General features: G+C 43.2%; 1 protein-coding gene across 1 annotated transcript; it reads left to right on the top strand.

Moving 5' to 3' along the window:
- The first annotated feature begins 104 nt into the window (after positions 1-104).
- Positions 105-26403, top strand: LOC139475657 (calphotin-like). Its single transcript, XM_071258845.1, has 13 exons — positions 105-140; positions 699-884; positions 3497-3682; positions 6291-6457; positions 7714-7717; positions 9095-9265; positions 11886-12071; positions 14689-14874; positions 17494-17766; positions 20241-20420; positions 23043-23222; positions 25845-26171; positions 26392-26403. Exons 1-13 carry the CDS (start codon positions 105-107, stop codon positions 26401-26403), a joined length of 2094 nt encoding a protein of 697 aa, XP_071114946.1.
- The last annotated feature ends 1295 nt before the right edge of the window (positions 26404-27698 follow it).

Genomic DNA, 27698 nt, shown 5'->3' with positions numbered 1-27698 from the left:
AAAGGTCAGCATTTATCCTTCATTTCAAATATTCTATCTCCATTTAAGTTTTTCACAAAACGGTCTGTAGCTGTAATTGCATTGGATGAACCACTAAATCTATCATGCTTCCCGGCAGTGAGATAGCCACAGGGTGCCAGGTTAGGTCACAAATACACAGTTTGCATTTAATAATTATGCAGAAAGATATGCCTGATACAGAGAGGCAGGTGGCAGTGTCGTATGTGATATTACAAAATAGAGATTCCTTCTTCACGCTCTAAAGTTGTAAAAAGTCTCATTGGAATTTTATTTACTAAAATCTTCCAATGTGGGCATTTACATTCAACATCCTGATTTCCTGTACCACATGTATATAAGGCGGTGTGAATCCCAAAGGCGACATTCAAATTGTTTATTCTCTCGTGGATAAACAACGTAACTGACAGGATGCGCCTTCTTAACGTTGCAGTTGTTGTAGTCTTGGGTAAGTGTGCCTTATCTGATGAGAATTCGCAATCTTAAACTTTGTAATAATCAACTTTATTAGCTCTTGCTGAGTTTTAAGTGGCTTTTCGATTTGCTGACAACGTAATGAATAGGATAGTTTCTACCATGGTCTAAACTGTATCAGGAATGGTGGACGGATTTTGTGTGTGTGTGTGTATCCTGTCATATATGACCACTTATGTATTGTTGTTTCTGTACATTCTTCACAGTCTTCCTTGGCTCCGCCCTTGGTGGCCATGGTGGTGGTGGTGGCGGCCATGGAGGCGGAGGCCACGGAGGCGGAGGCGGAGGCGGCCACGGTGGTGGTGGTGGTGGTCACGGAGGCGGCGGTCACGGTGGTGGAGGTCACGGAGGTGGTGGCCATGAAGGAGGAGGAGGAGGAGGAGGACACGGAGGTGGTGGCCATGGAGGAGGAGGAGGAGGACACGGAGGTGGTGGCCATGGAGGAGGAGGAGGAGGACACGGAGGTGGTGGCCACGGAGGAGGTGGTCACGGAGGAGGTGGTCATGGAGGTGGTGGTCATGGAGGCGCACACCACGGTTAAAAGATTCAAGGATCATCATATTCACATCAAGTGCTGGACATTTGGTATCATATTTGTCGATTGCACTCACCATGCTGCATCCATTCATTCTGTCTATTTCTCAACGAGTACAAATAAAGCTGTGGTTTATATTGTAAATATATCTTTGGTTATATTTTCTTCAAGTACAATCAAATTCAAGATTGTATGAGCTAGTTTCCCTACTTACTTTTCAGTGTCCTGCATAGTGATTGTCACTTTGGAATCATTCCCACCAAGGTTAGGAACCTCGAAGGCCTGCCAATAAACCTATACACATGTTGAACAAAGCAAGTAGACTGTTTCTGTCCGAAAATGCATGAAGTCCCATTTAGTATCGTACTATCATTATGGCCTCTAAACGTCCACCTGGCTTATAATTACAGCCGTGTGCATGTCCAAATAAAACTGTGGCACGTGCCTCAATGCACTCATGCAATGCCGATAGAATTAAGAGCTTATACAGTTGAGCAGCGATCCACCAATACAACGGCACGATCTCAAGAGAAAGCCCACTCTAAACCAAATCCAATTGGTTTGTTTTCTGTTTTTTCAAGAGTCCAGCGCAATATGAATGGTCAAGGAGCAGATTCGCTCTAAGATAGACTAGGCCCGAGACCACAGTTACGTCCCCTACGTTTTACCATGACCCGGAAGGTAAATAGGAGAATATAGTCCCCCGTTTGAATGGGTTGTTGAGTCTGTGTCAGATATGTTTGGAGTGACTTGTGATAGCTTAAATGCAAGATTGGACATTGTATTGTGTTGGTAATTTGTTTTGATCCAAAATGTGTGCATGATATTGACTCGAACTTCCCATGATTTGACCCCCAGTTGAAGGCCGATGGGTGTGTTTCGGCTCGATACTTTCAGTGACCGTTGTTGACAGCGTTTACTTAGAAGTCGAGCTGGTGGACCCAGACTGGTATTTTGCTGTTCAAATGATAAGTAACAGGTTAGTCGGCAAGGGCGATATTAATCAGTATGAACTGGCATGCCACTGTAGATAGCAAAGAATGACGAATAATTGTGCTCTGACGCCAGATGAATGTTCATCTCTGGTGCTGTTGTTTGGTGGGTGGGTGTGGGTAATGCTTGGCAGGAAGGGGGTCATACATGGGTCATAGATTGACGGTTGAAGCCCCTAGTGCCTGTCACAAACTACCACCACATCCATGTTCCTGCGGAGATAGTGGTTTCATCAGGTATTCGTGTGATGGATAAGTATATCCTGTCCACATGTGGTGTTCGAAAGCTGAGATTTGACCACTCTTTAGAAAATGTTCATGCATTTCATCATTGTTTAGTGTTTGGGCCAGTTACGAAATAGCATAAAATGTGACGTGAACTTTCTCTCCAAAACACACACATATACACACACGAGATAAACTTAGATGGAAGAGTTCCTTTGAAAAGTAATGTGGGCAGGGATGGCATGATTTCCCTGTGCTCATTCATGTGTTATAGGCCAGAAAACCAAAGAGCGTATATCATCAGCTTTCACCCTGTTTTATTGTAGAAAGTAATGAGACTTTGAAATTATTAGGGCAGGTATTCAAACTTTGAAATATATCACACACTTGAAAAATCCAACTTCACATAAAGTTTGATTATGAATAGATGAATAATTAGCTTCCCACAACCTCTGCTTTTAAAGACGTATTTGACATACGTTGATAAACGTTTTTTGACTCCAAGTCATGGTAGCTTAGTAGACTCAGTACTTGCACCCAACGAAATTCTAAAGGTCAGCATTTATCCTTCATTTCAAATATTCTATCTCCATTTAAGTTTTTCACAAAACGGTCTGTAGCTGTAATTGCATTGGATGAACCACTAAATCTATCATGCTTCCCGGCAGTGAGATAGCCACAGGGTGCCAGGTTAGGTCACAAATACACAGTTTGCATTTAATAATTATGCAGAAAGATATGCCTGATACAGAGAGGCAGGTGGCAGTGTCGTATGTGATATTACAAAATAGAGATTCCTTCTTCACGCTCTAAAGTTGTAAAAAGTCTCATTGGAATTTTATTTACTAAAATCTTCCAATGTGGGCATTTACATTCAACATCCTGATTTCCTGTACCACATGTATATAAGGCGGTGTGAATCCCAAAGGCGACATTCAAATTGTTTATTCTCTCGTGGATAAACAACGTAACTGACAGGATGCGCCTTCTTAACGTTGCAGTTGTTGTAGTCTTGGGTAAGTGTGCCTTATCTGATGAGAATTCGCAATCTTAAACTTTGTAATAATCAACTTTATTAGCTCTTGCTGAGTTTTAAGTGGCTTTTCGATTTGCTGACAACGTAATGAATAGGATAGTTTCTACCATGGTCTAAACTGTATCAGGAATGGTGGACGGATTTTGTGTGTGTGTGTGTGTGTATCCTGTCATATATGACCACTTATGTATTGTTGTTTCTGTACATTCTTCACAGTCTTCCTTGGCTCCGCCCTTGGTGGCCATGGTGGTGGTGGTGGCGGCCATGGAGGCGGAGGCCACGGAGGCGGAGGCGGAGGCGGCCACGGTGGTGGTGGTGGTGGTCACGGAGGCGGCGGTCACGGTGGTGGAGGTCACGGAGGTGGTGGCCATGAAGGAGGAGGAGGAGGAGGAGGACACGGAGGTGGTGGCCATGGAGGAGGAGGAGGAGGACACGGAGGTGGTGGCCATGGAGGAGGAGGAGGAGGACACGGAGGTGGTGGCCACGGAGGAGGTGGTCACGGAGGAGGTGGTCATGGAGGTGGTGGTCATGGAGGCGCACACCACGGTTAAAAGATTCAAGGATCATCATATTCACATCAAGTGCTGGACATTTGGTATCATATTTGTCGATTGCACTCACCATGCTGCATCCATTCATTCTGTCTATTTCTCAACGAGTACAAATAAAGCTGTGGTTTATATTGTAAATATATCTTTGGTTATATTTTCTTCAAGTACAATCAAATTCAAGATTGTATGAGCTAGTTTCCCTACTTACTTTTCAGTGTCCTGCATAGTGATTGTCACTTTGGAATCATTCCCACCAAGGTTAGGAACCTCGAAGGCCTGCCAATAAACCTATACACATGTTGAACAAAGCAAGTAGACTGTTTCTGTCCGAAAATGCATGAAGTCCCATTTAGTATCGTACTATCATTATGGCCTCTAAACGTCCACCTGGCTTATAATTACAGCCGTGTGCATGTCCAAATAAAACTGTGGCACGTGCCTCAATGCACTCATGCAATGCCGATAGAATTAAGAGCTTATACAGTTGAGCAGCGATCCACCAATACAACGGCACGATCTCAAGAGAAAGCCCACTCTAAACCAAATCCAATTGGTTTGTTTTCTGTTTTTTCAAGAGTCCAGCGCAATATGAATGGTCAAGGAGCAGATTCGCTCTAAGATAGACTAGGCCCGAGACCACAGTTACGTCCCCTACGTTTTACCATGACCCGGAAGGTAAATAGGAGAATATAGTCCCCCGTTTGAATGGGTTGTTGAGTCTGTGTCAGATATGTTTGGAGTGACTTGTGATAGCTTAAATGCAAGATTGGACATTGTATTGTGTTGGTAATTTGTTTTGATCCAAAATGTGTGCATGATATTGACTCGAACTTCCCATGATTTGACCCCCAGTTGAAGGCCGATGGGTGTGTTTCGGCTCGATACTTTCAGTGACCGTTGTTGACAGCGTTTACTTGGAAGTCGAGCTGGTGGACCCAGACTGGTATTTTGCTGTTCAAATGATAAGTAACAGGTTAGTCAGCAAGGGCGATATTAATCAGTATGAACTGGCATGCCACTGTAGATAGCAAAGAATGACGAATAATTGTGCTCTGACGCCAGATGAATGTTCATCTCTGGTGCTGTTGTTTGGTGGGTGGGTGTGGGTAATGCTTGGCAGGAAGGGGGTCATACATGGGTCATAGATTGACGGTTGAAGCCCCTAGTGCCTGTCACAAACTACCACCACATCCATGTTCCTGCGGAGATAGTGGTTTCATCAGGTATTCGTGTGATGGATAAGTATATCCTGTCCACATGTGGTGTTCGAAAGCTGAGATTTGACCACTCTTTAGAAAATGTTCATGCATTTCATCATTGTTTAGTGTTTGGGCCAGTTACGAAATAGCATAAAATGTGACGTGAACTTTCTCTCCAAAACACACACATATACACACACGAGATAAACTTAGATGGAAGAGTTCCTTTGAAAAGTAATGTGGGCAGGGATGGCATGATTTCCCTGTGCTCATTCATGTGTTATAGGTCAGAAAACCAAAGAGCGTATATCATCAGCTTTCACCCTGTTTTATTGTAGAAAGTAATGAGACTTTGAAATTATTCGGGCAGGTATTCAAACTTTGAAATATATCACACACTTGAAAAATCCAACTTCACATAAAGTTTGATTATGAATAGATGAATAATTAGCTTCCCACAACCTCTGCTTTTAAAGACGTATTTGACATACGTTGATAAACGTTTTTTGACTCCAAGTCATGGTAGCTTAGTAGACTCAGTACTTGCACCCAACGAAATTCTAAAGGTCAGCATTTATCCTTCATTTCAAATATTCTATCTCCATTTAAGTTTTTCACAAAACGGTCTGTAGCTGTAATTGCATTGGATGAACCACTAAATCTATCATGCTTCCCGGCAGTGAGATAGCCACAGGGTGCCAGGTTAGGTCACAAATACACAGTTTGCATTTAATAATTATGCAGAAAGATATGCCTGATACAGAGAGGCAGGTGGCAGTGTCGTATGTGATATTACAAAATAGAGATTCCTTCTTCACGCTCTAAAGTTGTAAAAAGTCTCATTGGAATTTTATTTACTAAAATCTTCCAATGTGGGCATTTACATTCAACATCCTGATTTCCTGTACCACATGTATATAAGGCGGTGTGAATCCCAAAGGCGACATTCAAATTGTTTATTCTCTCGTGGATAAACAACGTAACTGACAGGATGCGCCTTCTTAACGTTGCAGTTGTTGTAGTCTTGGGTAAGTGTGCCTTATCTGATGAGAATTCGCAATCTTAAACTTTGTAATAATCAACTTTATTAGCTCTTGCTGAGTTTTAAGTGGCTTTTCGATTTGCTGACAACGTAATGAATAGGATAGTTTCTACCATGGTCTAAACTGTATCAGGAATGGTGGACGGATTTTGTGTGTGTGTGTGTATCCTGTCATATATGACCACTTATGTATTGTTGTTTCTGTACATTCTTCACAGTCTTCCTTGGCTCCGTCCTTGGTGGCCATGGTGGTGGTGGTGGCGGCCATGGAGGCGGAGGCCACGGAGGCGGAGGCGGAGGCGGCCACGGTGGTGGTGGTGGTGGTCACGGAGGCGGCGGTCACGGTGGTGGAGGTCACGGAGGTGGTGGCCATGGAGGAGGAGGAGTAGGAGGAGGACACGGAGGTGGTGGCCATGGAGGAGGAGGAGGAGGACACGGAGGTGGTGGCCATGGAGGAGGAGGAGGAGGACACGGAGGTGGTGGCCACGGAGGAGGTGGTCACGGAGGAGGTGGTCATGGAGGTGGTGGTCATGGAGGCGCACACCACGGTTAAAAGATTCAAGGATCATCATATTCACATCAAGTGCTGGACATTTGGTATCATATTTGTCGATTGCACTCACCATGCTGCATCCATTCATTCTGTCTATTTCTCAACGAGTACAAATAAAGCTGTGGTTTATATTGTAAATATATCTTTGGTTATATTTTCTTCAAGTACAATCAAATTCAAGATTGTATGAGCTAGTTTCCCTACTTACTTTTCAGTGTCCTGCATAGTGATTGTCACTTTGGAATCATTCCCACCAAGGTTAGGAACCTCGAAGGCCTGCCAATAAACCTATACACATGTTGAACAAAGCAAGTAGACTGTTTCTGTCCGAAAATGCATGAAGTCCCATTTAGTATCGTACTATCATTATGGCCTCTAAACGTCCACCTGGCTTATAATTACAGCCGTGTGCATGTCCAAATAAAACTGTGGCACGTGCCTCAATGCACTCATGCAATGCCGATAGAATTAAGAGCTTATACAGTTGAGCAGCGATCCACCAATACAACGGCACGATCTCAAGAGAAAGCCCACTCTAAACCAAATCCAATTGGTTTGTTTTCTGTTTTTTCAAGAGTCCAGCGCAATATGAATGGTCAAGGAGCAGATTCGCTCTAAGATAGACTAGGCCCGAGACCACAGTTACGTCCCCTACGTTTTACCATGACCCGGAAGGTAAATAGGAGAATATAGTCCCCCGTTTGAATGGGTTGTTGAGTCTGTGTCAGATATGTTTGGAGTGACTTGTGATAGCTTAAATGCAAGATTGGACATTGTATTGTGTTGGTAATTTGTTTTGATCCAAAATGTGTGCATGATATTGACTCGAACTTCCCATGATTTGACCCCCAGTTGAAGGCCGATGGGTGTGTTTCGGCTCGATACTTTCAGTGACCGTTGTTGACAGCGTTTACTTGGAAGTCGAGCTGGTGGACCCAGACTGGTATTTTGCTGTTCAAATGATAAGTAACAGGTTAGTCAGCAAGGGCGATATTAATCAGTATGAATTGGCATGCCACTGTAGATAGCAAAGAATGACGAATAATTGTGCTCTGACGCCAGATGAATGTTCATCTCTGGTGCTGTAGCTTGGTGGGTGGGTGTGGGTAATGCTTGGCAGGAAGGGGGTCATACATGGGTCATAGATTGACGGTTGAAGCCCCTAGTGCCTGTCATAAACTACCACCACATCCATGTTCCTGCGGAGATAGTGGTTTCATCAGGTATTCGTGTGATGGATAAGTATATCCTGTCAACATGTGGTGTTCGAAAGCTGAGATTTGACCACTCTTTAGAAAATGTTCATGCATTTCATCATTGTTTAGTGTTTGGGCCAGTTACGAAATAGCATAAAATGTGACGTGAACTTTCTCTCCCAAACACTCCCAAACACACACATATACACACACGAGATAAACTTAGATGGAAGAGTTCCTTTGAAAAGTAATGTGGGCAGGGATGGAATGATTTCCCTGTGTTCATTCATGTGTTATAGGCCAGAAAACCAAAGAGCGTATATCATCACCTTTCACTCTGTTTTATTGTAGAAAATAATGAGACTTTGAAATTATTCGGGCAGGTATTCAAACTTTGAAATATATCACACACTTGAAAAATCCAACTTCACATAAAGTTTGATTATGAACAGATGAATAATTAGCTTCCCACAACCTCTGCTTTTAAAGACGTATTTGACATACGTTGATTAACGTCCTTTGACTCCAAGTCATGGTAGCTTAGTAGACTCAGTACTTGCACCCAACGAAATTCTAAAGGTCAGCATTTATCCTTCATTTCAAATATTCTATCTCCATTCAAGTTTTTCACAAAACGGTCTGTAGCTGTAATTGCATTGGATGAACCACTAAATCTATCATGCTTCCCGGCAGTGAGATAGCCACAGGGTGCCAGGTTAGGTCACAAATACACAGTTTGCATTTAATAATTATGCAGGAAGATATGCCTAATACAGAGAGGCAGGTGGCAGTGTCGTATGTGATATTACAAAATAGAGATTCCTTCTTCACGCTCTAAAGTTGTAAAAAGTCTCATTGGAATTTTATTTACTAAAATCTTCCAATGTGGGCATTTACATTCAACATCCTGATTTCCTGTACCACATGTATATAAGGCGGTGTGAATCACAAAAGAGACATTTAAATTGTTTATTCTCTCGTGGATAAACAACGTAACTGACAGGATGCGCCTTCTTAACGTTGCAGTTGTTGTAGTCTTGGGTAAGTGTGCCTTATCTGATGAGAATTCGCAATCTTAAACTTTGTAATAATCAACTTTATTAGCTCTTGCTGAGTTTTAAGTGGCTTTTCGATTTGCTGACAACGTAATAAATAGGATAGTTTCTACCATGGTCTAAACTGTATCAGGAATGGTGGACGGATTTTGTGTGTGTGTGTGTATCCTGTCATATATGACCACTTATGTATTGTTGTTTCTGTACATTCTTCACAGTCTTCCTTGGCTCCGCCCTTGGTGGCCATGGTGGTGGTGGTGGCGGCCATGGAGGCGGAGGCGGAGGCGGCCACGGTGGTGGTGGTGGTGGTCACGGAGGCGGCGGTCACGGTGGTGGAGGTCACGGAGGTGGTGGCCATGGAGGAGGAGGAGGAGGAGGAGGACACGGAGGTGGTGGCCATGGAGGAGGAGGAGGAGGACACGGAGGTGGTGGCCATGGAGGAGGAGGAGGAGGACACGGAGGTGGTGGCCACGGAGGAGGTGGTCACGGAGGAGGTGGTCATGGAGGTGGTGGTCATGGAGGCGGACACCACGGTTAAAAGATTCAAGGATCATCATATTCACATCAAGTGCTGGACATTTGATATCATATTTGTCGATTGCACTCACCATGCTGCATCCATTCATTCTGTCTATTTCTCAACGAGTACAAATAAAGCTGTGGTTTATATTGTAAATATATCTTTGGTTATATTTTCTTCAAGTACAATCAAATTCAAGATTGTATGAGCTAGTTTCCCTACTTACTTTTCAGTGTCCTGCATAGTGATTGTCACTTTGGAATCATTCCCACCAAGGTTAGGAACCTCGAAGGCCTGCCAATAAACCTATACACATGTTGAACAAAGCAAGTAGACTGTTTCTGTCCGAAAATGCATGAAGTCCCATTTAGTATCGTACTATCATTATGGCCTCTAAACGTCCACCTGGCTTATAATTACAGCCGTGTGCATGTCCAAATAAAACTGTGGCACGTGCCTCAATGCACTCATGCAATGCCGATAGAACTAAGAGCTTATACAGTTGAGCAGCGATCCACCAATACAACGGCACGATCTCAAGAGAAAGCCCACTCTAAACCAAATCCAACTGGTTTGTTTTCTGTTTTTTTCAAGAGTCCAGCGCAATATGAATGGTCAAGGAGCAGATTCGCTCTAAGATAGACTAGGCCCGAGACCACAGTTACCATCCCCTAAGTTTTACCATGACCCGGAAGGTAAATAGGAGAATATAGTCCCCCGTTTGAATGGGTTGTTGAGTCTGTGTCAGATATGTTTGGAGTGACTTGTGATAGCTTAAATGCAAGATTGGACATTGTATTGTGTTGGTAATTTGTTTTGATCCAAAATGTGTGCATGATATTGACTCGAACTTCCCATGATTTGACCCCCAGTTGAAGGCCGATGGGTGTGTTTCGGCTCGATACTTTCAGTGACCGTTGTTGACAGCGTTTACTTGGAAGTCGAGCTGGTGGACCCAGACTGGTATATTGCTGTTCAAATGATAAGTAACAGGTTAGTCAGCAAGGGCGATATTAATCAGTATGAATTGGCATGCCACTGTAGATAGCAAAGAATGACGAATAATTGTGCTCTGACGCCAGATGAATGTTCATCTCTGGTGCTGTAGCTTGGTGGGTGGGTGTGGGTAATGCTTGGCAGGAAGGGGGTCATACATGGGTCATAGATTGACGGTTGAAGCCCCTAGTGCCTGTCATAAACTACCACCACATCCATGTTCCTGCGGAGATAGTGGTTTCATCAGGTATTCGTGTGATGGATAAGTATATCCTGTCCACATGTGGTGTTCGAAAGCTGAGATTTGACCACTCTTTAGAAAATGTTCATGCATTTCATCATTGTTTAGTGTTTGGGCCAGTTACGAAATAGCATAAAATGTGACGTGAACTTTCTCTCCCAAACACTCCCAAACACACACATATACACACACGAGATAAACTTAGATGGAAGAGTTCCTTTGAAAAGTAATGTGGGCAGGGATGGAATGATTTCCCTGTGTTCATTCATGTGTTATAGGCCAGAAAACCAAAGAGCGTATATCATCACCTTTCACTCTGTTTTATTGTAGAAAATAATGAGACTTTGAAATTATTCGGGCAGGTATTCAAACTTTGCAATATATCACACACTTGAAAAATCCAACTTCACATAAAGTTTGATTATGAACAGATGAATAATTAGCTTCCCACAACCTCTGCTTTTAAAGACGTATTTGACATACGTTGATTAACGTCCTTTGACTCCAAGTCATGGTAGCTTAGTAGACTCAGTACTTGCACCCAACGAAATTCTAAAGGTCAGCATTTATCCTTCATTTAAAATATTCTATCTCCATTCAAGTTTTTCACAAAACGGTCTGTAGCTGTAATTGCATTGGATGAACCACTAAATCTATCATGCTTCCCGGCAGTGAGATAGCCACAGGGTGCCAGGTTAGGTCACAAATACACAGTTTGCATTTAATAATTATGCAGGAAGATATGCCTAATACAGAGAGGCAGGTGACACTGTCCCATGTGATATTACAAAATAGAGATTCCTTCTTCACGCTCTAAAGTTGTAAAAAGTCTCATTGGAATTTTATTTACCAAAATCTTCCAATGTGGGCATTTACATTCAACATCCTGATTTCCTGTACCACATGTATATAAGGCGGTGTGAATCCCAAAGGCGACATTCAAATTGTTTATTCTCTCGTGGATAAACAACGTAACTGACAGGATGCGCCTTCTTAACGTTGCAGTTGTTGTAGTCTTGGGTAAGTGTGCCTTATCTGATGAGAATTCGCAATCTTAAACTTTGTAATAATCAACTTTATTAGCTCTTGCTGAGTTTTAAGTGGCTTTTCGATTTGCTGACAACGTAATGAATAGGATAGTTTCTACCATGGTCTAAACTGTATCAGGAATGGTGGACGGATTTTGTGTGTGTGTGTGTATCCTGTCATATATGACCACTTATGTATTGTTGTTTCTGTACATTCTTCACAGTCTTCCTTGGCTCCGCCCTTGGTGGCCATGGTGGTGGTGGTGGCGGCCATGGAGGCGGAGGCCACGGAGGCGGAGGCGGAGGCGGCCACGGTGGTGGTGGTGGTGGTCACGGAGGCGGCGGTCACGGTGGTGGAGGTCACGGAGGTGGTGGCCATGGAGGAGGAGGAGGAGGAGGAGGACACGGAGGTGGTGGCCATGGAGGAGGAGGAGGAGGACACGGAGGTGGTGGCCATGGAGGAGGAGGAGGAGGACACGGAGGTGGTGGCCACGGAGGAGGTGGTCACGGAGGAGGTGGTCATGGAGGTGGTGGTCATGGAGGCGGACACCACGGTTAAAAGATTCAAGGATCATCATATTCACATCAAGTGCTGGACATTTGATATCATATTTGTCGATTGCACTCACCATGCTGCATCCATTCATTCTGTCTATTTCTCAACGAGTACAAATAAAGCTGTGGTTTATATTGTAAATATATCTTTGGTTATATTTTCTTCAAGTACAATCAAATTCAAGATTGTATGAGCTAGTTTCCCTACTTACTTTTCAGTGTCCTGCATAGTGATTGTCACTTTGGAATCATTCCCACCAAGGTTAGGAACCTCGAAGGCCTGCCAATAAACCTATACACATGTTGAACAAAGCAAGTAGACTGTTTCTGTCCGAAAATGCATGAAGTCCCATTTAGTATCGTACTATCATTATGTCCTCTAAACGTCCACCTGGCTTATAATTACAGCCGTGTGCATGTCCAAATAAAACTGTGGCACGTGCCTCAATGCACTCATGCAATGCCGATAGAATTAAGAGCTTATACAGTTGAGCAGCGATCCACCAATACAACGGCACGATCTCAAGAGAAAGCCCACTCTAAACCAAATCCAACTGGTTTGTTTTCTGTTTTTTTCAAGAGTCCAGCGCAATATGAATGGTCAAGGAGCAGATTCGCTCTAAGATAGACTAGGCCCGAGACCACAGTTACGTCCCCTAAGTTTTACCATGACCCGGAAGGTAAATAGGAGAATATAGTCCCCCGTTTGAATGGGTTGTTGAGTCTGTGTCAGATATGTTTGGAGTGACTTGTGATAGCTTAAATGCAAGATTGGACATTGTATTGTGTTGGTAATTTGTTTTGATCCAAAATGTGTGCATGATATTGACTCGAACTTCCCATGATTTGACCCCCAGTTGAAGGCCGATGGGTGTGTTTCGGCTCGATACTTTCAGTGACCGTTGTTGACAGCGTTTACTTGGAAGTCGAGCTGGTGGACCCAGACTGGTATATTGCTGTTCAAATGATAAGTAACAGGTTAGTCAGCAAGGGCGATATTAATCAGTATGAATTGGCATGCCACTGTAGATAGCAAAGAATGACGAATAATTGTGCTCTGACGCCAGATGAATGTTCATCTCTGGTGCTGTAGCTTGGTGGGTGGGTGTGGGTAATGCTTGGCAGGAAGGGGGTCATACATGGGTCATAGATTGACGGTTGAAGCCCCTAGTGCCTGTCATAAACTACCACCACATCCATGTTCCTGCGGAGATAGTGGTTTCATCAGGTATTCGTGTGATGGATAAGTATATCCTGTCCACATGTGGTGTTCGAAAGCTGAGATTTGACCACTTTAGAAAATGTTCATGCATTTCATCATTGTTTAGTGTTTGGGCCAGTTACGAAATAGCATAAAATGTGACGTGAACTTTCTCTCCCAAACACTCCCAAACACACACATATACACACACGAGATAAACTTAGATGGAAGAGTTCCTTTGAAAAGTAATGTGGGCAGGGATGGAATGATTTCCCTGTGTTCATTCATGTGTTATAGGCCAGAAAACCAAAGAGCGTATATCATCACCTTTCACTCTGTTTTATTGTAGAAAATAATGAGACTTTGAAATTATTCGGGCAGGTATTCAAACTTTGAAATATATCACACACTTGAAAAATCCAACTTCACATAAAGTTTGATTATGAATAGATGAATAATTAGCTTCCCACAACCTCTGCTTTTAAAGACGTATTTGACATACGTTGATTAACGTCCTTTGACTCCAAGTCATGGTAGCTTAGTAGACTCAGTACTTGCACCCAACGAAATTCTAAAGGTCAGCATTTATCCTTCATTTCAAATATTCTATCTCCATTCAAGTTTTTCACAAAACGGTCTGTAGCTGTAATTGCATTGGATGAACCACTAAATCTATCATGCTTCCCGGCAGTGAGATAGCCACAGGGTGCCAGGTTAGGTCACAAATACACAGTTTGCATTTAATAATTATGCAGGAAGATATGCCTAATACAGAGAGGCAGGTGACACTGTCCCATGTGATATTACAAAATAGAGATTCCTTCTTCACGCTCTAAAGTTGTAAAAAGTCTCATTGGAATTTTATTTACTAAAATCTTCCAATGTGGGCATTTACATTCAACATCCTGATTTCCTGTACCACATGTATATAAGGCGGTGTGAATCCCAAAAGAGACATTTAAATTGTTTATTCTCTCGTGGATAAACAACGTAACTGACAGGATGCGCCTTCTTAACGTTGCAGTTGTTGTAGTCTTGGGTAAGTGTGCCTTATCTGATGAGAATTCGCAATCTTAAACTTTGTAATAATCAACTTTATTAGCTCTTGCTGAGTTTTAAGTGGCTTTTCGATTTGCTGACAACGTAATGAATAGGATAGTTTCTACCATGGTCTAAACTGTATCAGGAATGGTGGACGGATTTTGTGAGTGTGTGTGTATCCTGTCATATATGACCACTTATGTATTGTTGTTTCTGTACATTCTTCACAGTCTTCCTTGGCTCCGCCCTTGGTGGCCATGGTGGTGGTGGTGGCGGCCATGGAGGCGGAGGCCACGGAGGCGGAGGCGGAGGCGGCCACGGTGGTGGTGGTGGTGGTCACGGAGGCGGCGGTCACGGTGGTGGAGGTCACGGAGGTGGTGGCCATGGAGGAGGAGGAGGAGGAGGAGGACACGGAGGTGGTGGCCATGGAGGAGGAGGAGGAGGACACGGAGGTGGTGGCCATGGAGGAGGAGGAGGAGGACACGGAGGTGGTGGCCACGGAGGAGGTGGTCACGGAGGAGGTGGTCATGGAGGTGGTGGTCATGGAGGCGGACACCACGGTTAAAAGATTCAAGGATCATCATATTCACATCAAGTGCTGGACATTTGATATCATATTTGTCGATTGCACTCACCATGCTGCATCCATTCATTCTGTCTATTTCTCAACGAGTACAAATAAAGCTGTGGTTTATATTGTAAATATATCTTTGGTTATATTTTCTTCAAGTACAATCAAATTCAAGATTGTATGAGCTAGTTTCCCTACTTACTTTTCAGTGTCCTGCATAGTGATAGTCACTTTGGAATCATTCCCACCAAGGTTAGGAACCTCGAAGGCCTGCCAATAAACCTATACACATGTTGAACAAAGCAAGTAGACTGTTTCTGTCCGAAAATGCATGAAGTCCCATTTAGTATCGTACTATCATTATGGCCTCTAAACGTCCACCTGGCTTATAATTACAGCCGTGTGCATGTCCAAATAAAACTGTGGCACGTGCCTCAATGCACTCATGCAATGCCGATAGAATTAAGAGCTTATACAGTTGAGCAGCGATCCACCAATACAACGGCACGATCTCAAGAGAAAGCCCACTCTAAACCAAATCCAACTGGTTTGTTTTCTGTTTTTTTCAAGAGTCCAGCGCAATATGAATGGTCAAGGAGCAGATTCGCTCTAAGATAGACTAGGCCCGAGACCACAGTTACGTCCCCTAAGTTTTACCATGACCCGGAAGGTAAATAGGAGAATATAGTCCCCCGTTTGAATGGGTTGTTGAGTCTGTGTCAGATATGTTTGGAGTGACTTGTGATAGCTTAAATGCAAGATTGGACATTGTATTGTGTTGGTAATTTGTTTTGATCCAAAATGTGTGCATGATATTGACTCGAACTTCCCATGATTTGACCCCCAGTTGAAGGCCGATGGGTGTGTTTCGGCTCGATACTTTCAGTGACCGTTGTTGACAGCGTTTACTTGGAAGTCGAGCTGGTGGACCCAGACTGGTATATTGCTGTTCAAATGATAAGTAACAGGTTAGTCAGCAAGGGCGATATTAATCAGTATGACTTGGCATGCCACTGTAGATAGCAAAGAATGACGAATAATTGTGCTCTGACGCCAGATGAATGTTCATCTCTGGTGCTATAGCTTGGTGGGTGGGTGTGGGTAATGCTTGGCAGGAAGGGGGTCATACATGGGTCATAGATTGACGGTTGAAGCCCCTAGTGCCTGTCATAAACTACCACCACATCCATGTTCCTGCGGAGATAGTGGTTTCATCAGGTATTCGTGTGATGGATAAGTATATCCTGTCCACATGTGGTGTTCGAAAGCTGAGATTTGACCACTCTTTAGAAAATGTTCATGCATTTCATCATTGTTTAGTGTTTGGGCCAGTTACGAAATAGCATAAAATGTGACGTGAACTTTCTCTCCCAAACACTCCCAAACACACACATATACACACACGAGATAAACTTAGATGGCAGAGTTCCTTTGAAAAGTAATATGGGCAGGGATGGAATGATTTCCCTGTGTTCATTCGTGTGTTATAGGCCAGAAAACCAAAGAGCGTATATCATCAGCTTTCACCCTGTTTTATTGTAGAAAATAATGAGACTTTGAAATTATTCGGGCAGGTATTCAAACTTTGAAATATATCACACACTTGAAAAATCCAACTTCACATAAAGTTTGATTTTGAATAGATGAATAATTAGCTTCCCACAACTTCTGCTTTTAAAGTCGTATTTGACATACGTTGATAAACGTCCTTTGACTCCAAGTCATGGTAGCTTAGTAGACTCAGTACTTGCACCCAACGAAATTCTAAAGGTCAGCATTTATCCTTCATTTAAAATATTCTATCTCCATTCAAGTTTTTCACAAAACGGTCTGTAGCTGTAATTGCATTGGATGAACCACTAAATCTATCATGCTTCCCGGCAGTGAGATAGCCACAGGGTGCCAGGTTAGGTCACAAATACACAGTTTGCATTTAATAATTATGCAGGAAGATATGCCTAATACAGAGAGGCAGGTGACACTGTCCCATGTGATATTACAAAATGGAGATTCCTTCTTCACGCTCTAAAGTTGTAAAAAGTCTCATTGGAATTTTATTTACTAAAATCTTCCAATGTGGGCATTTACATTCAACATCCTGATTTCCTGTACCACATGTATATAAGGCGGTGTGAATCCCAAAAGAGACATTTAAATTGTTTATTCTCTCGTGGATAAACAACGTAACTGACAGGATGCGCCTTCTTAACGTTGCAGTTGTTGTAGTCTTGGGTAAGTGTGCCTTATCTGATGAGAATTCGCAATCTTAAACTTTGTAATAATCAACTTTATTAGCTCTTGCTGAGTTTTAAGTGGCTTTTCGATTTGCTGACAACGTAATAAATAGGATAGTTTCTACCATGGTCTAAACTGTATCAGGAATGGTGGACGGATTTTGTGTGTGTGTGTGTATCCTGTCATATATGACCACTTATGTATTGTTGTTTCTGTACATTGTTCACAGTCTTCCTTGGCTCCGCCCTTGGTGGCCATGGTGGTGGTGGTGGCGGCCATGGAGGCGGAGGCGGAGGCGGCCACGGTGGTGGTGGTGGTGGTCACGGAGGCGGCGGTCACGGTGGTGGAGGTCACGGAGGTGGTGGCCATGGAGGAGGAGGAGGAGGACACGGAGGTGGTGGCCATGGAGGAGGAGGAGGAGGACACGGAGGTGGTGGCCACGGAGGAGGTGGTCACGGAGGAGGTGGTCATGGAGGTGGTGGTCATGGAGGCGGACACCACGGTTAAAAGATTCAAGGATCATCATATTCACATCAAGTGCTGGACATTTGATATCATATTTGTCGATTGCACTCACCATGCTGCATCCATTCATTCTGTCTATTTCTCAACGAGTACAAATAAAGCTGTGGTTTATATTGTAAATATATCTTTGGTTATATTTTCTTCAAGTACAATCAAATTCAAGATTGTATGAGCTAGTTTCCCTACTTACTTTTCAGTGTCCTGCATAGTGATTGTCACTTTGGAATCATTCCCACCAAGGTTAGGAACCTCGAAGGCCTGCCAATAAACCTATACACATGTTGAACAAAGCAAGTAGACTGTTTCTGTCCGAAAATGCATGAAGTCCCATTTAGTATCGTACTATCATTATGGCCTCTAAACGTCCACCTGGCTTATAATTACAGCCGTGTGCATGTCCAAATAAAACTGTGGCACGTGCCTCAATGCACTCATGCAATGCCGATAGAATTAAGAGCTTATACAGTTGAGCAGCGATCCACCAATACAACGGCACGATCTCAAGAGAAAGCCCACTCTAAACCAAATCCAACTGGTTTGTTTTCTGTTTTTTCAAGAGTCCAGCGCAATATGAATGGTCAAGGAGCAGATTCGCTCTAAGATAGACTAGGCCCGAGACCACAGTTACGTCCCCTAAGTTTTACCATGACCCGGAAGGTAAATAGGAGAATATAGTCCCCCGTTTGAATGGGTTGTTGAGTCTGTGTCAGATATGTTTGGAGTGACTTGTGATAGCTTAAATGCAAGATTGGACATTGTATTGTGTTGGTAATTTGTTTTGATCCAAAATGTGTGCATGATATTGACTCGAACTTCCCATGATTTGACCCCCAGTTGAAGGCCGATGGGTGTGTTTCGGCTCGATACTTTCAGTGACCGTTGTTGACAGCGTTTACTTGGAAGTCGAGCTGGTGGACCCAGACTGGTATTTTGCTGTTCAAATGATAAGTAACAGGTTAGTCAGCAAGGGCGATATTAATCAGTTTGAATTGGCATGCCACTGTAGATAGCAAAGAATGACGAATAATTGTGCTCTGACGCCAGATGAATGTTCATCTCTGGTGCTGTAGCTTGGTGGGTGGGTGTGGGTAATGCTTGGCAGGAAGGGGGTCATACATGGGTCATAGACTGACGGTTGAAGCCCCTAGTGCCTGTCATAAACTACCACCACATCCATGTTCCTGCGGAGATAGTGGTTTCATCAGGTATTCGTGTGATGGATAAGTATATCCTGTCCACATGTGGTGTTCGAAAGCTGAGATTTGACCACTCTTTAGAAAATGTTCATGCATTTCATCATTGTTTAGTGTTTGGGCCAGTTACGAAATAGCATAAAATGTGACGTGAACTTTCTCTCCCAAACACTCCCAAACACACACATATACACACACGAGATAAACTTAGATGGAAGAGTTCCTTTGAAAAGTAATGTGGGCAGGGATGGAATGATTTCCCTGTGTTCATTCGTGTGTTATAGGCCAGAAAACCAAAGAGCGTATATCATCAGCTTTCACCCTGTTTTATTGTAGAAAATTATGAGACTTTGAAATTATTCGGGCAGGTATTCAAGCTTTGAAATATATCACACACTTGAAAAATCCAACTTCACATAAAGTTTGATTATGAATAGATGAATAATTAGCTTCCCACAACCTCTGCTTTTAAAGACGTATTTGACATACGTTGATAAACGTCCTTTGACTCCAAGTCATGGTAGCTCAGTAGACTCAGTACTTGCACCCAACGAAATTCTAAAGGTCAGCATTTATCCTTCATTTAAAATATTCTATCTCCATTCAAGTTTTTCACAAAACGGTCTGTAGCTGTAATTGCATTGGATGAACCACTAAATCTATCATGCTTCCCGGCAGTGAGATAGCCACAGGGTGCCAGGTTAGGTCACAAATACACAGTTTGCATTTAATAATTATGCAGGAAGATATGCCTAATACAGAGAGGCAGGTGGCAGTGTCGTATGTGATATTACAAAATAGAGATTCATTCTTCACGCTCTAAAGTTGTAAAAAGTCTCATTGGAATTTTATTTACTAAAATCTTCCAATGTGGGCATTTACATTCAACATCCTGATTTCCTGTACCACATGTATATAAGGCGGTGTGAATCCCAAAAGAGACATTTAAATTGCTTATTCTGTCGTGGATAAACAACGTAACTGACAGGATGCGCCTTCTTAACGTTGCAGTTGTTGTAGTCTTGGGTAAGTGTGCCTTATCTGATGAGAATTCGCAATCTTAAACTTTGTAATAATCAACTTTATTAGCTCTTGCTGAGTTTTAAGTGGCTTTTCGATTTGCTGACAACGTAATGAATAGGATAGTTTCTACCATGGTCTAAACTGTATCAGGAATGGTGGAAGGATTTTGTGTGTGTGTGTGTATCCTGTCATATATGACCACTTATGTATTGTTGTTTCTGTACATTGTTCACAGTCTTCCTTGGCTCCGCCCTTGGTGGCCATGGTGGTGGTGGTGGCGGCCATGGAGGCGGAGGCCACGGAGGCGGAGGCGGAGGCGGCCACGGTGGTGGTGGTGGTGGTCACGGAGGCGGCGGTCACGGTGGTGGAGGTCACGGAGGTGGTGGCCATGGAGGAGGAGGAGGTGGACACGGAGGTGGTGGCCATGGAGGAGGAGGAGGAGGACACGGAGGTGGTGGCCATGGAGGAGGAGGAGGAGGAGGACACGGAGGTGGTGGCCACGGAGGAGGTGGTCACGGAGGAGGTGGTCATGGAGGTGGTGGTCATGGAGGCGGACACCACGGTTAAAAGATTCAAGGATCATCATATTCACATCAAGTGCTGGACATTTGATATCATATTTGTCGATTGCACTCACCATGCTGCATCCATTCATTCTGTCTATTTCTCAACGAGTACAAATAAAGCTGTGGTTTATATTGTAAATATATCTTTGGTTATATTTTCTTCAAGTACAATCAAATTCAAGATTGTATGAGCTAGTTTCCCTACTTACTTTTCAGTGTCCTGCATAGTGATTGTCACTTTGGAATCATTCCCACCAAATTTATAAACCTCGAAGGCCTGCCAATAAACCTATACACATGTTGAACAAAGCAAGTAGACTGTTTCTGTCCGAAAATGCATGAAGTCCCATTTAGTATCGTACTATCATTATGGCCTCTAAACGTCCACCTGGCTTATAATTACAGCCGTGTGCATGTCCAAATAAAACTGTGGCACGTGCCTCAATGCACTCATGCAATGCCGATAGAATTAAGAGCTTATACAGTTGAGCAGCGATCCACCAATACAACGGCACGATCTCAAGAGAAAGCCCACTCTAAACCAAATCCAATTGGTTTGTTTTCTGTTATTTTCAAGAGTCCAGCGCAATATGAATGGTCAAGGAGCAGATTCGCTCTAAGATAGACTAGGCCCGAGACCACAGTTACGTCCCCTAAGTTTTACCATGACCCGGAAGGTAAATAGGAGAATATAGTCCCCCGTTTGAATGGGTTGTTGAGTCTGTGTCAGATATGTTTGGAGTGACTTGTGATAGCTTAAATGCAAGATTGGACATTGTATTGTGTTGGTAATTTGTTTTGATCCAAAATGTGTGCATGATATTGACTCGAACTTCCCATGATTTGACCCCCAGTTGAAGGCCGATGGGTGTGTTTCGGCTCGATACTTTCAGTGACCGTTGTTGACAGCGTTTACTTGGAAGTCGAGCTGGTGGACCCAGACTGGTATTTTGCTGTTCAAATGATAAGTAACAGGTTAGTCAGCAAGGGCGATATTAATCAGTATGAATTGGCATGCCACTGTAGATAGCAAAGAATGACGAATAATTGTGCTCTGACGCCAGATGAATGTTCATCTCTGGTGCTGTAGCTTGGTGGGTGGGTGTGGGTAATGCTTGGCAGGAAGGGGGTCATACATGGGTCATAGACTGACGGTTGAAGCCCCTAGTGCCTGTCATAAACTACCACCACATCCATGTTCCTGCGGAGATAGTGGTTTCATCAGGTATTCGTGTGATGGATAAGTATATCCTGTCCACATGTGGTGTTCGAAAGCTGAGATTTGACCACTCTTTAGAAAATGTTCATGCATTTCATCATTGTTTAGTGTTTGGGCCAGTTACGAAATAGCATAAAATGTGACGTGAACTTTCTCTCCCAAACACTCCCAAACACACACATATACACACACGAGATAAACTTAGATGGAAGAGTTCCTTTGAAAAGTAATGTGGGCAGGGATGGAATGATTTCCCTGTGTTCATTCGTGTGTTATAGGCCAGAAAACCAAAGAGCGTATATCATCAGCTTTCACCCTGTTTTATTGTAGAAAATTATGAGACTTTGAAATTATTCGGGCAGGTATTCAAACTTTGAAATATATCACACACTTGAAAAATCCAACTTCACATAAAGTTTGATTATGAATAGATGAATAATTAGCTTCCCACAACCTCTGCTTTTAAAGACGTATTTGACATACGTTGATAAACGTCCTTTGACTCCAAGTCATGGTAGCTCAGTAGACTCAGTACTTGCACCCAACGAAATTCTAAAGGTCAGCATTTATCCTTCATTTAAAATATTCTATCTCCATTCAAGTTTTTCACAAAACGGTCTGTAGCTGTAATTGCATTGGATGAACCACTAAATCTATCATGCTTCCCGGCAGTGAGATAGCCACAGGGTGCCAGGTTAGGTCACAAATACACAGTTTGCATTTAATAATTATGCAGGAAGATATGCCTAATACAGAGAGGCAGGTGGCAGTGTCGTATGTGATATTACAAAATAGAGATTCATTCTTCACGCTCTAAAGTTCTAAAAAGTCTCATTGGAATTTTATTTACTAAAATCTTCCAATGTGGGCATTTACATTCAACATCCTGATTTCCTGTACCACATGTATATAAGGCGGTGTGAATCCCAAAAGAGACATTTAAATTGCTTATTCTGTCGTGGATAAACAACGTAACTGACAGGATGCGCCTTCTTAACGTTGCAGTTGTTGTAGTCTTGGGTAAGTGTGCCTTATCTGATGAGAATTCGCAATCTTAAACTTTGTAATAATCAACTTTATTAGCTCTTGCTGAGTTTTCAGTGGCTTTTCGATTTGCTGACAACGTAATGAATAGGATAGTTTCTACCATGGTCTAAACTGTATCAGGAATGGTGGAAGGATTTTGTGTGTGTGTGTGTATCCTGTCATATATGACCACTTATGTATTGTTGTTTCTGTACATTCTTCACAGTCTTCCTTGGCTCCGCCCTTGGTGGCCATGGTGGTGGTGGTGGCGGCCATGGAGGCGGAGGCCACGGAGGCGGAGGCGGAGGCGGCCACGGTGGTGGTGGTGGTGGTCACGGAGGCGGCGGTCACGGTGGTGGAGGTCACGGAGGTGGTGGCCATGGAGGAGGAGGAGGTGGACACGGAGGTGGTGGCCATGGAGGAGGAGGAGGAGGACACGGAGGTGGTGGCCATGGAGGAGGAGGAGGAGGAGGACACGGAGGTGGTGGCCACGGAGGAGGTGGTCACGGAGGAGGTGGTCATGGAGGTGGTGGTCATGGAGGCGGACACCACGGTTAAAAGATTCAAGGATCATCATATTCACATCAAGTGCTGGACATTTGATATCATATTTGTCGATTGCACTCACCATGCTGCATCCATTCATTCTGTCTATTTCTCAACGAGTACAAATAAAGCTGTGGTTTATATTGTAAATATATCTTTGGTTATATTTTCTTCAAGTACAATCAAATTCAAGATTGTATGAGCTAGTTTCCCTACTTACTTTTCAGTGTCCTGCATAGTGATTGTCACTTTGGAATCATTCCCACCAAATTTATAAACCTCGAAGGCCTGCCAATAAACCTATACACATGTTGAACAAAGCAAGTAGACTGTTTCTGTCCGAAAATGCATGAAGTCCCATTTAGTATCGTACTATCATTATGGCCTCTAAACGTCCACCTGGCTTATAATTACAGCCGTGTGCATGTCCAAATAAAACTGTGGCACGTGCCTCAATGCACTCATGCAATGCCGATAGAATTAAGAGCTTATACAGTTGAGCAGCGATCCACCAATACAACGGCACGATCTCAAGAGAAAGCCCACTCTAAACCAAATCCAATTGGTTTGTTTTCTGTTATTTTCAAGAGTCCAGCGCAATATGAATGGTCAAGGAGCAGATTCGCTCTAAGATAGACTAGGCCCGAGACCACAGTTACGTCCCCTAAGTTTTACCATGACCCGGAAGGTAAATAGGAGAATATAGTCCCCCGTTTGAATGGGTTGTTGAGTCTGTGTCAGATATGTTTGGAGTGACTTGTGATAGCTTAAATGCAAGATTGGACATTGTATTGTGTTGGTAATTTGTTTTGATCCAAAATGTGTGCATGATATTGACTCGAACTTCCCATGATTTGACCCCCAGTTGAAGGCCGATGGGTGTGTTTCGGCTCGATACTTTCAGTGACCGTTGTTGACAGCGTTTACTTGGAAGTCGAGCTGGTGGACCCAGACTGGTATTTTGCTGTTCAAATGATAAGTAACAGGTTAGTCAGCAAGGGCGATATTAATCAGTATGAATTGGCATGCCACTGTAGATAGCAAAGAATGACGAATAATTGTGCTCTGACGCCAGATGAATGTTCATCTCTGGTGCTGTAGCTTGGTGGGTGGGTGTGGGTAATGCTTGGCAGGAAGGGGGTCATACATGGGTCATAGATTGACGGTTGAAGCCCCTAGTGCCTGTCATAAACTACCACCACATCCATGTTCCTGCGGAGATAGTGGTTTCATCAGGTATTCGTGTGATGGATAAGTATATCCTGTCCACATGTGGTGTTCGAAAGCTGAGATTTGACCACTCTTTAGAAAATGTTCATGCATTTCATCATTGTTTAGTGTTTGGGCCAGTTACGAAATAGCATAAAATGTGACGTGAACTTTCTCTCCCAAACACTCCCAAACACACACATATACACACACGAGATAAACTTAGAGGGAAGAGTTCCTTTGAAAAGTAATGTGGGCAGGGATGGAATGATTTCCCTGTGTTCATTCGTGTGTTATAGGCCAGAAAACCAAAGAGCGTATATCATCAGCTTTCACCCTGTTTTATTGTAGAAAATTATGAGACTTTGAAATTATTCGGGCAGGTATTCAAGCTTTGAAATATATCACACACTTGAAAAATCCAACTTCACATAAAGTTTGATTATGAATAGATGAATAATTAGCTTCCCACAACCTCTGCTTTTAAAGACGTATTTGACATACGTTGATAAACGTCCTTTGACTCCAAGTCATGGTAGCTCAGTAGACTCAGTACTTGCACCCAACGAAATTCTAAAGGTCAGCATTTATCCTTCATTTAAAATATTCTATCTCCATTCACGTTTTTCACAAAACGGTCTGTAGCTGTAATTGCATTGGATGAACCACTAAATCTATCATGCTTCCCGGCAGTGAGATAGCCACAGGGTGCCAGGTTAGGTCACAAATACACAGTTTGCATTTAATAATTATGCAGGAAGCTATGCCTAATACAGAGAGGCAGGTGGCAGTGTCGTATGTGATATTACAAAATAGAGATTCATTCTTCACGCTCTAAAGTTGTAAAAAGTCTCATTGGAATTTTATTTACTAAAATCTTCCAATGTGGGCATTTACATTCAACATCCTGATTTCCTGTACCACATGTATATAAGGCGGTGTGAATCCCAAAAGAGACATTTAAATTGCTTATTCTGTCGTGGATAAACAACGTAACTGACAGGATGCGCCTTCTTAACGTTGCAGTTGTTGTAGTCTTGGGTAAGTGTGCCTTATCTGATGAGAATTCGCAATCTTAAACTTTGTAATAATCAACTTTATTAGCTCTTGCTGAGTTTTAAGTGGCTTTTCGATTTGCTGACAACGTAATGAATAGGATAGTTTCTACCATGGTCTAAACTGTATCAGGAATGGTGGAAGGATTTTGTGTGTGTGTGTGTATCCTGTCATATATGACCACTTATGTATTGTTGTTTCTGTACATTCTTCACAGTCTTCCTTGGCTCAGCCCTTGGTGGCCATGGTGGTGGTGGTGGCGGCCATGGAGGCGGAGGCCACGGAGGCGGAGGCGGAGGCGGCCACGGTGGTGGTGGTGGTGGTCACGGAGGCGGCGGTCACGGTGGTGGAGGTCACGGAGGTGGTGGCCATGGAGGAGGAGGAGGTGGACACGGAGGTGGTGGCCATGGAGGAGGAGGAGGAGGACACGGAGGTGGTGGCCATGGAGGAGGAGGAGGAGGAGGACACGGAGGTGGTGGCCACGGAGGAAGTGGTCACGGAGGAGGTGGTCATGGAGGTGGTGGTCATGGAGGCGGACACCACGGTTAAAAGATTCAAGGATCATCATATTCACATCAAGTGCTGGACATTTGATATCATATTTGTCGATTGCACTCACCATGCTGCATCCATTCATTCTGTCTATTTCTCAACGAGTACAAATAAAGCTGTGGTTTATATTGTAAATATATCTTTGGTTATATTTTCTTCAAGTACAATCAAATTCAAGATTGTATGAGCTAGTTTCCCTACTTACTTTTCAGTGTCCTGCATAGTGATTGTCACTTTGGAATCATTCCCACCAAATTTATAAACCTCGAAGGCCTGCCAATAAACCTATACACATGTTGAACAAAGCAAGTAGACTGTTTCTGTCCGAAAATGCATGAAGTCCCATTTAGTATCGTACTATCATTATGGCCTCTAAACGTCCACCTGGCTTATAATTACAGCCGTGTGCATGTCCAAATAAAACTGTGGCACGTGCCTCAATGCACTCATGCAATGCCGATAGAATTAAGAGCTTATACAGTTGAGCAGCGATCCACCAATACAACGGCACGATCTCAAGAGAAAGCCCACTCTAAACCAAATCCAATTGGTTTGTTTTCTGTTATTTTCAAGAGTCCAGCGCAATATGAATGGTCAAGGAGCAGATTCGCTCTAAGATAGACTAGGCCCGAGACCACAGTTACGTCCCCTAAGTTTTACCATGACCCGGAAGGTAAATAGGAGAATATAGTCCCCCGTTTGAATGGCTTGTTGAGTCTGTGTCAGATATGTTTGGAGTGACTTGTGATAGCTTAAATGCAAGATTGGACATTGTATTGTGTTGGTAATTTGTTTTGATCCAAAATGTGTGCATGATATTGACTCGAACTTCCCATGATTTGACCCCCAGTTGAAGGCCGATGGGTGTGTTTCGGCTCGATACTTTCAGTGACCGTTGTTGACAGCGTTTACTTGGAAGTCGAGCTGGTGGACCCAGACTGGTATTTTGCTGTTCAAATGATAAGTAACAGGTTAGTCAGCAAGGGCGATATTAATCAGTATGAATTGGCATGCCACTGTAGATAGCAAAGAATGACGAATAATTGTGCTCTGACGCCAGATGAATGTTCATCTCTGGTGCTGTAGCTTGGTGGGTGGGTGTGGGTAATGCTTGGCAGGAAGGGGGTCATACATGGGTCATAGATTGACGGTTGAAGCCCCTAGTGCCTGTCATAAACTACCACCACATCCATGTTCCTGCGGAGATAGTGGTTTCATCAGGTATTCGTGTGATGGATAAGTATATCCTGTCCACATGTGGTGTTCGAAAGCTGAGATTTTACCACTCTTTAGAAAATGTTCATGCATTTCATCATTGTTTAGTGTTTGGGCCAGTTACGAAATAGCATAAAATGTGACGTGAACTTTCTCTCCCAAACACTCCCAAACACACACATATACACACACGAGATAAACTTAGATGGAAGAGTTCCTTTGAAAAGTAATGTGGGCAGGGATGGAATGATTTCCCTGTGTTCATTCGTGTGTTATAGGCCAGAAAACCAAAGAGCGTATATCA

The sequence above is a fragment of the Haliotis cracherodii genome, unplaced genomic scaffold, assembly GCF_022045235.1.
Source record: "Haliotis cracherodii isolate W230 unplaced genomic scaffold, xgHalCrac1.p SCAF_3, whole genome shotgun sequence".
Lineage (NCBI taxonomy): Eukaryota > Metazoa > Mollusca > Gastropoda > Lepetellida > Haliotidae > Haliotis > Haliotis cracherodii.
The sequence above is the reverse complement of the archived record's forward strand: the minus strand, read 5'-3'. Positions and strand labels throughout refer to the sequence as shown.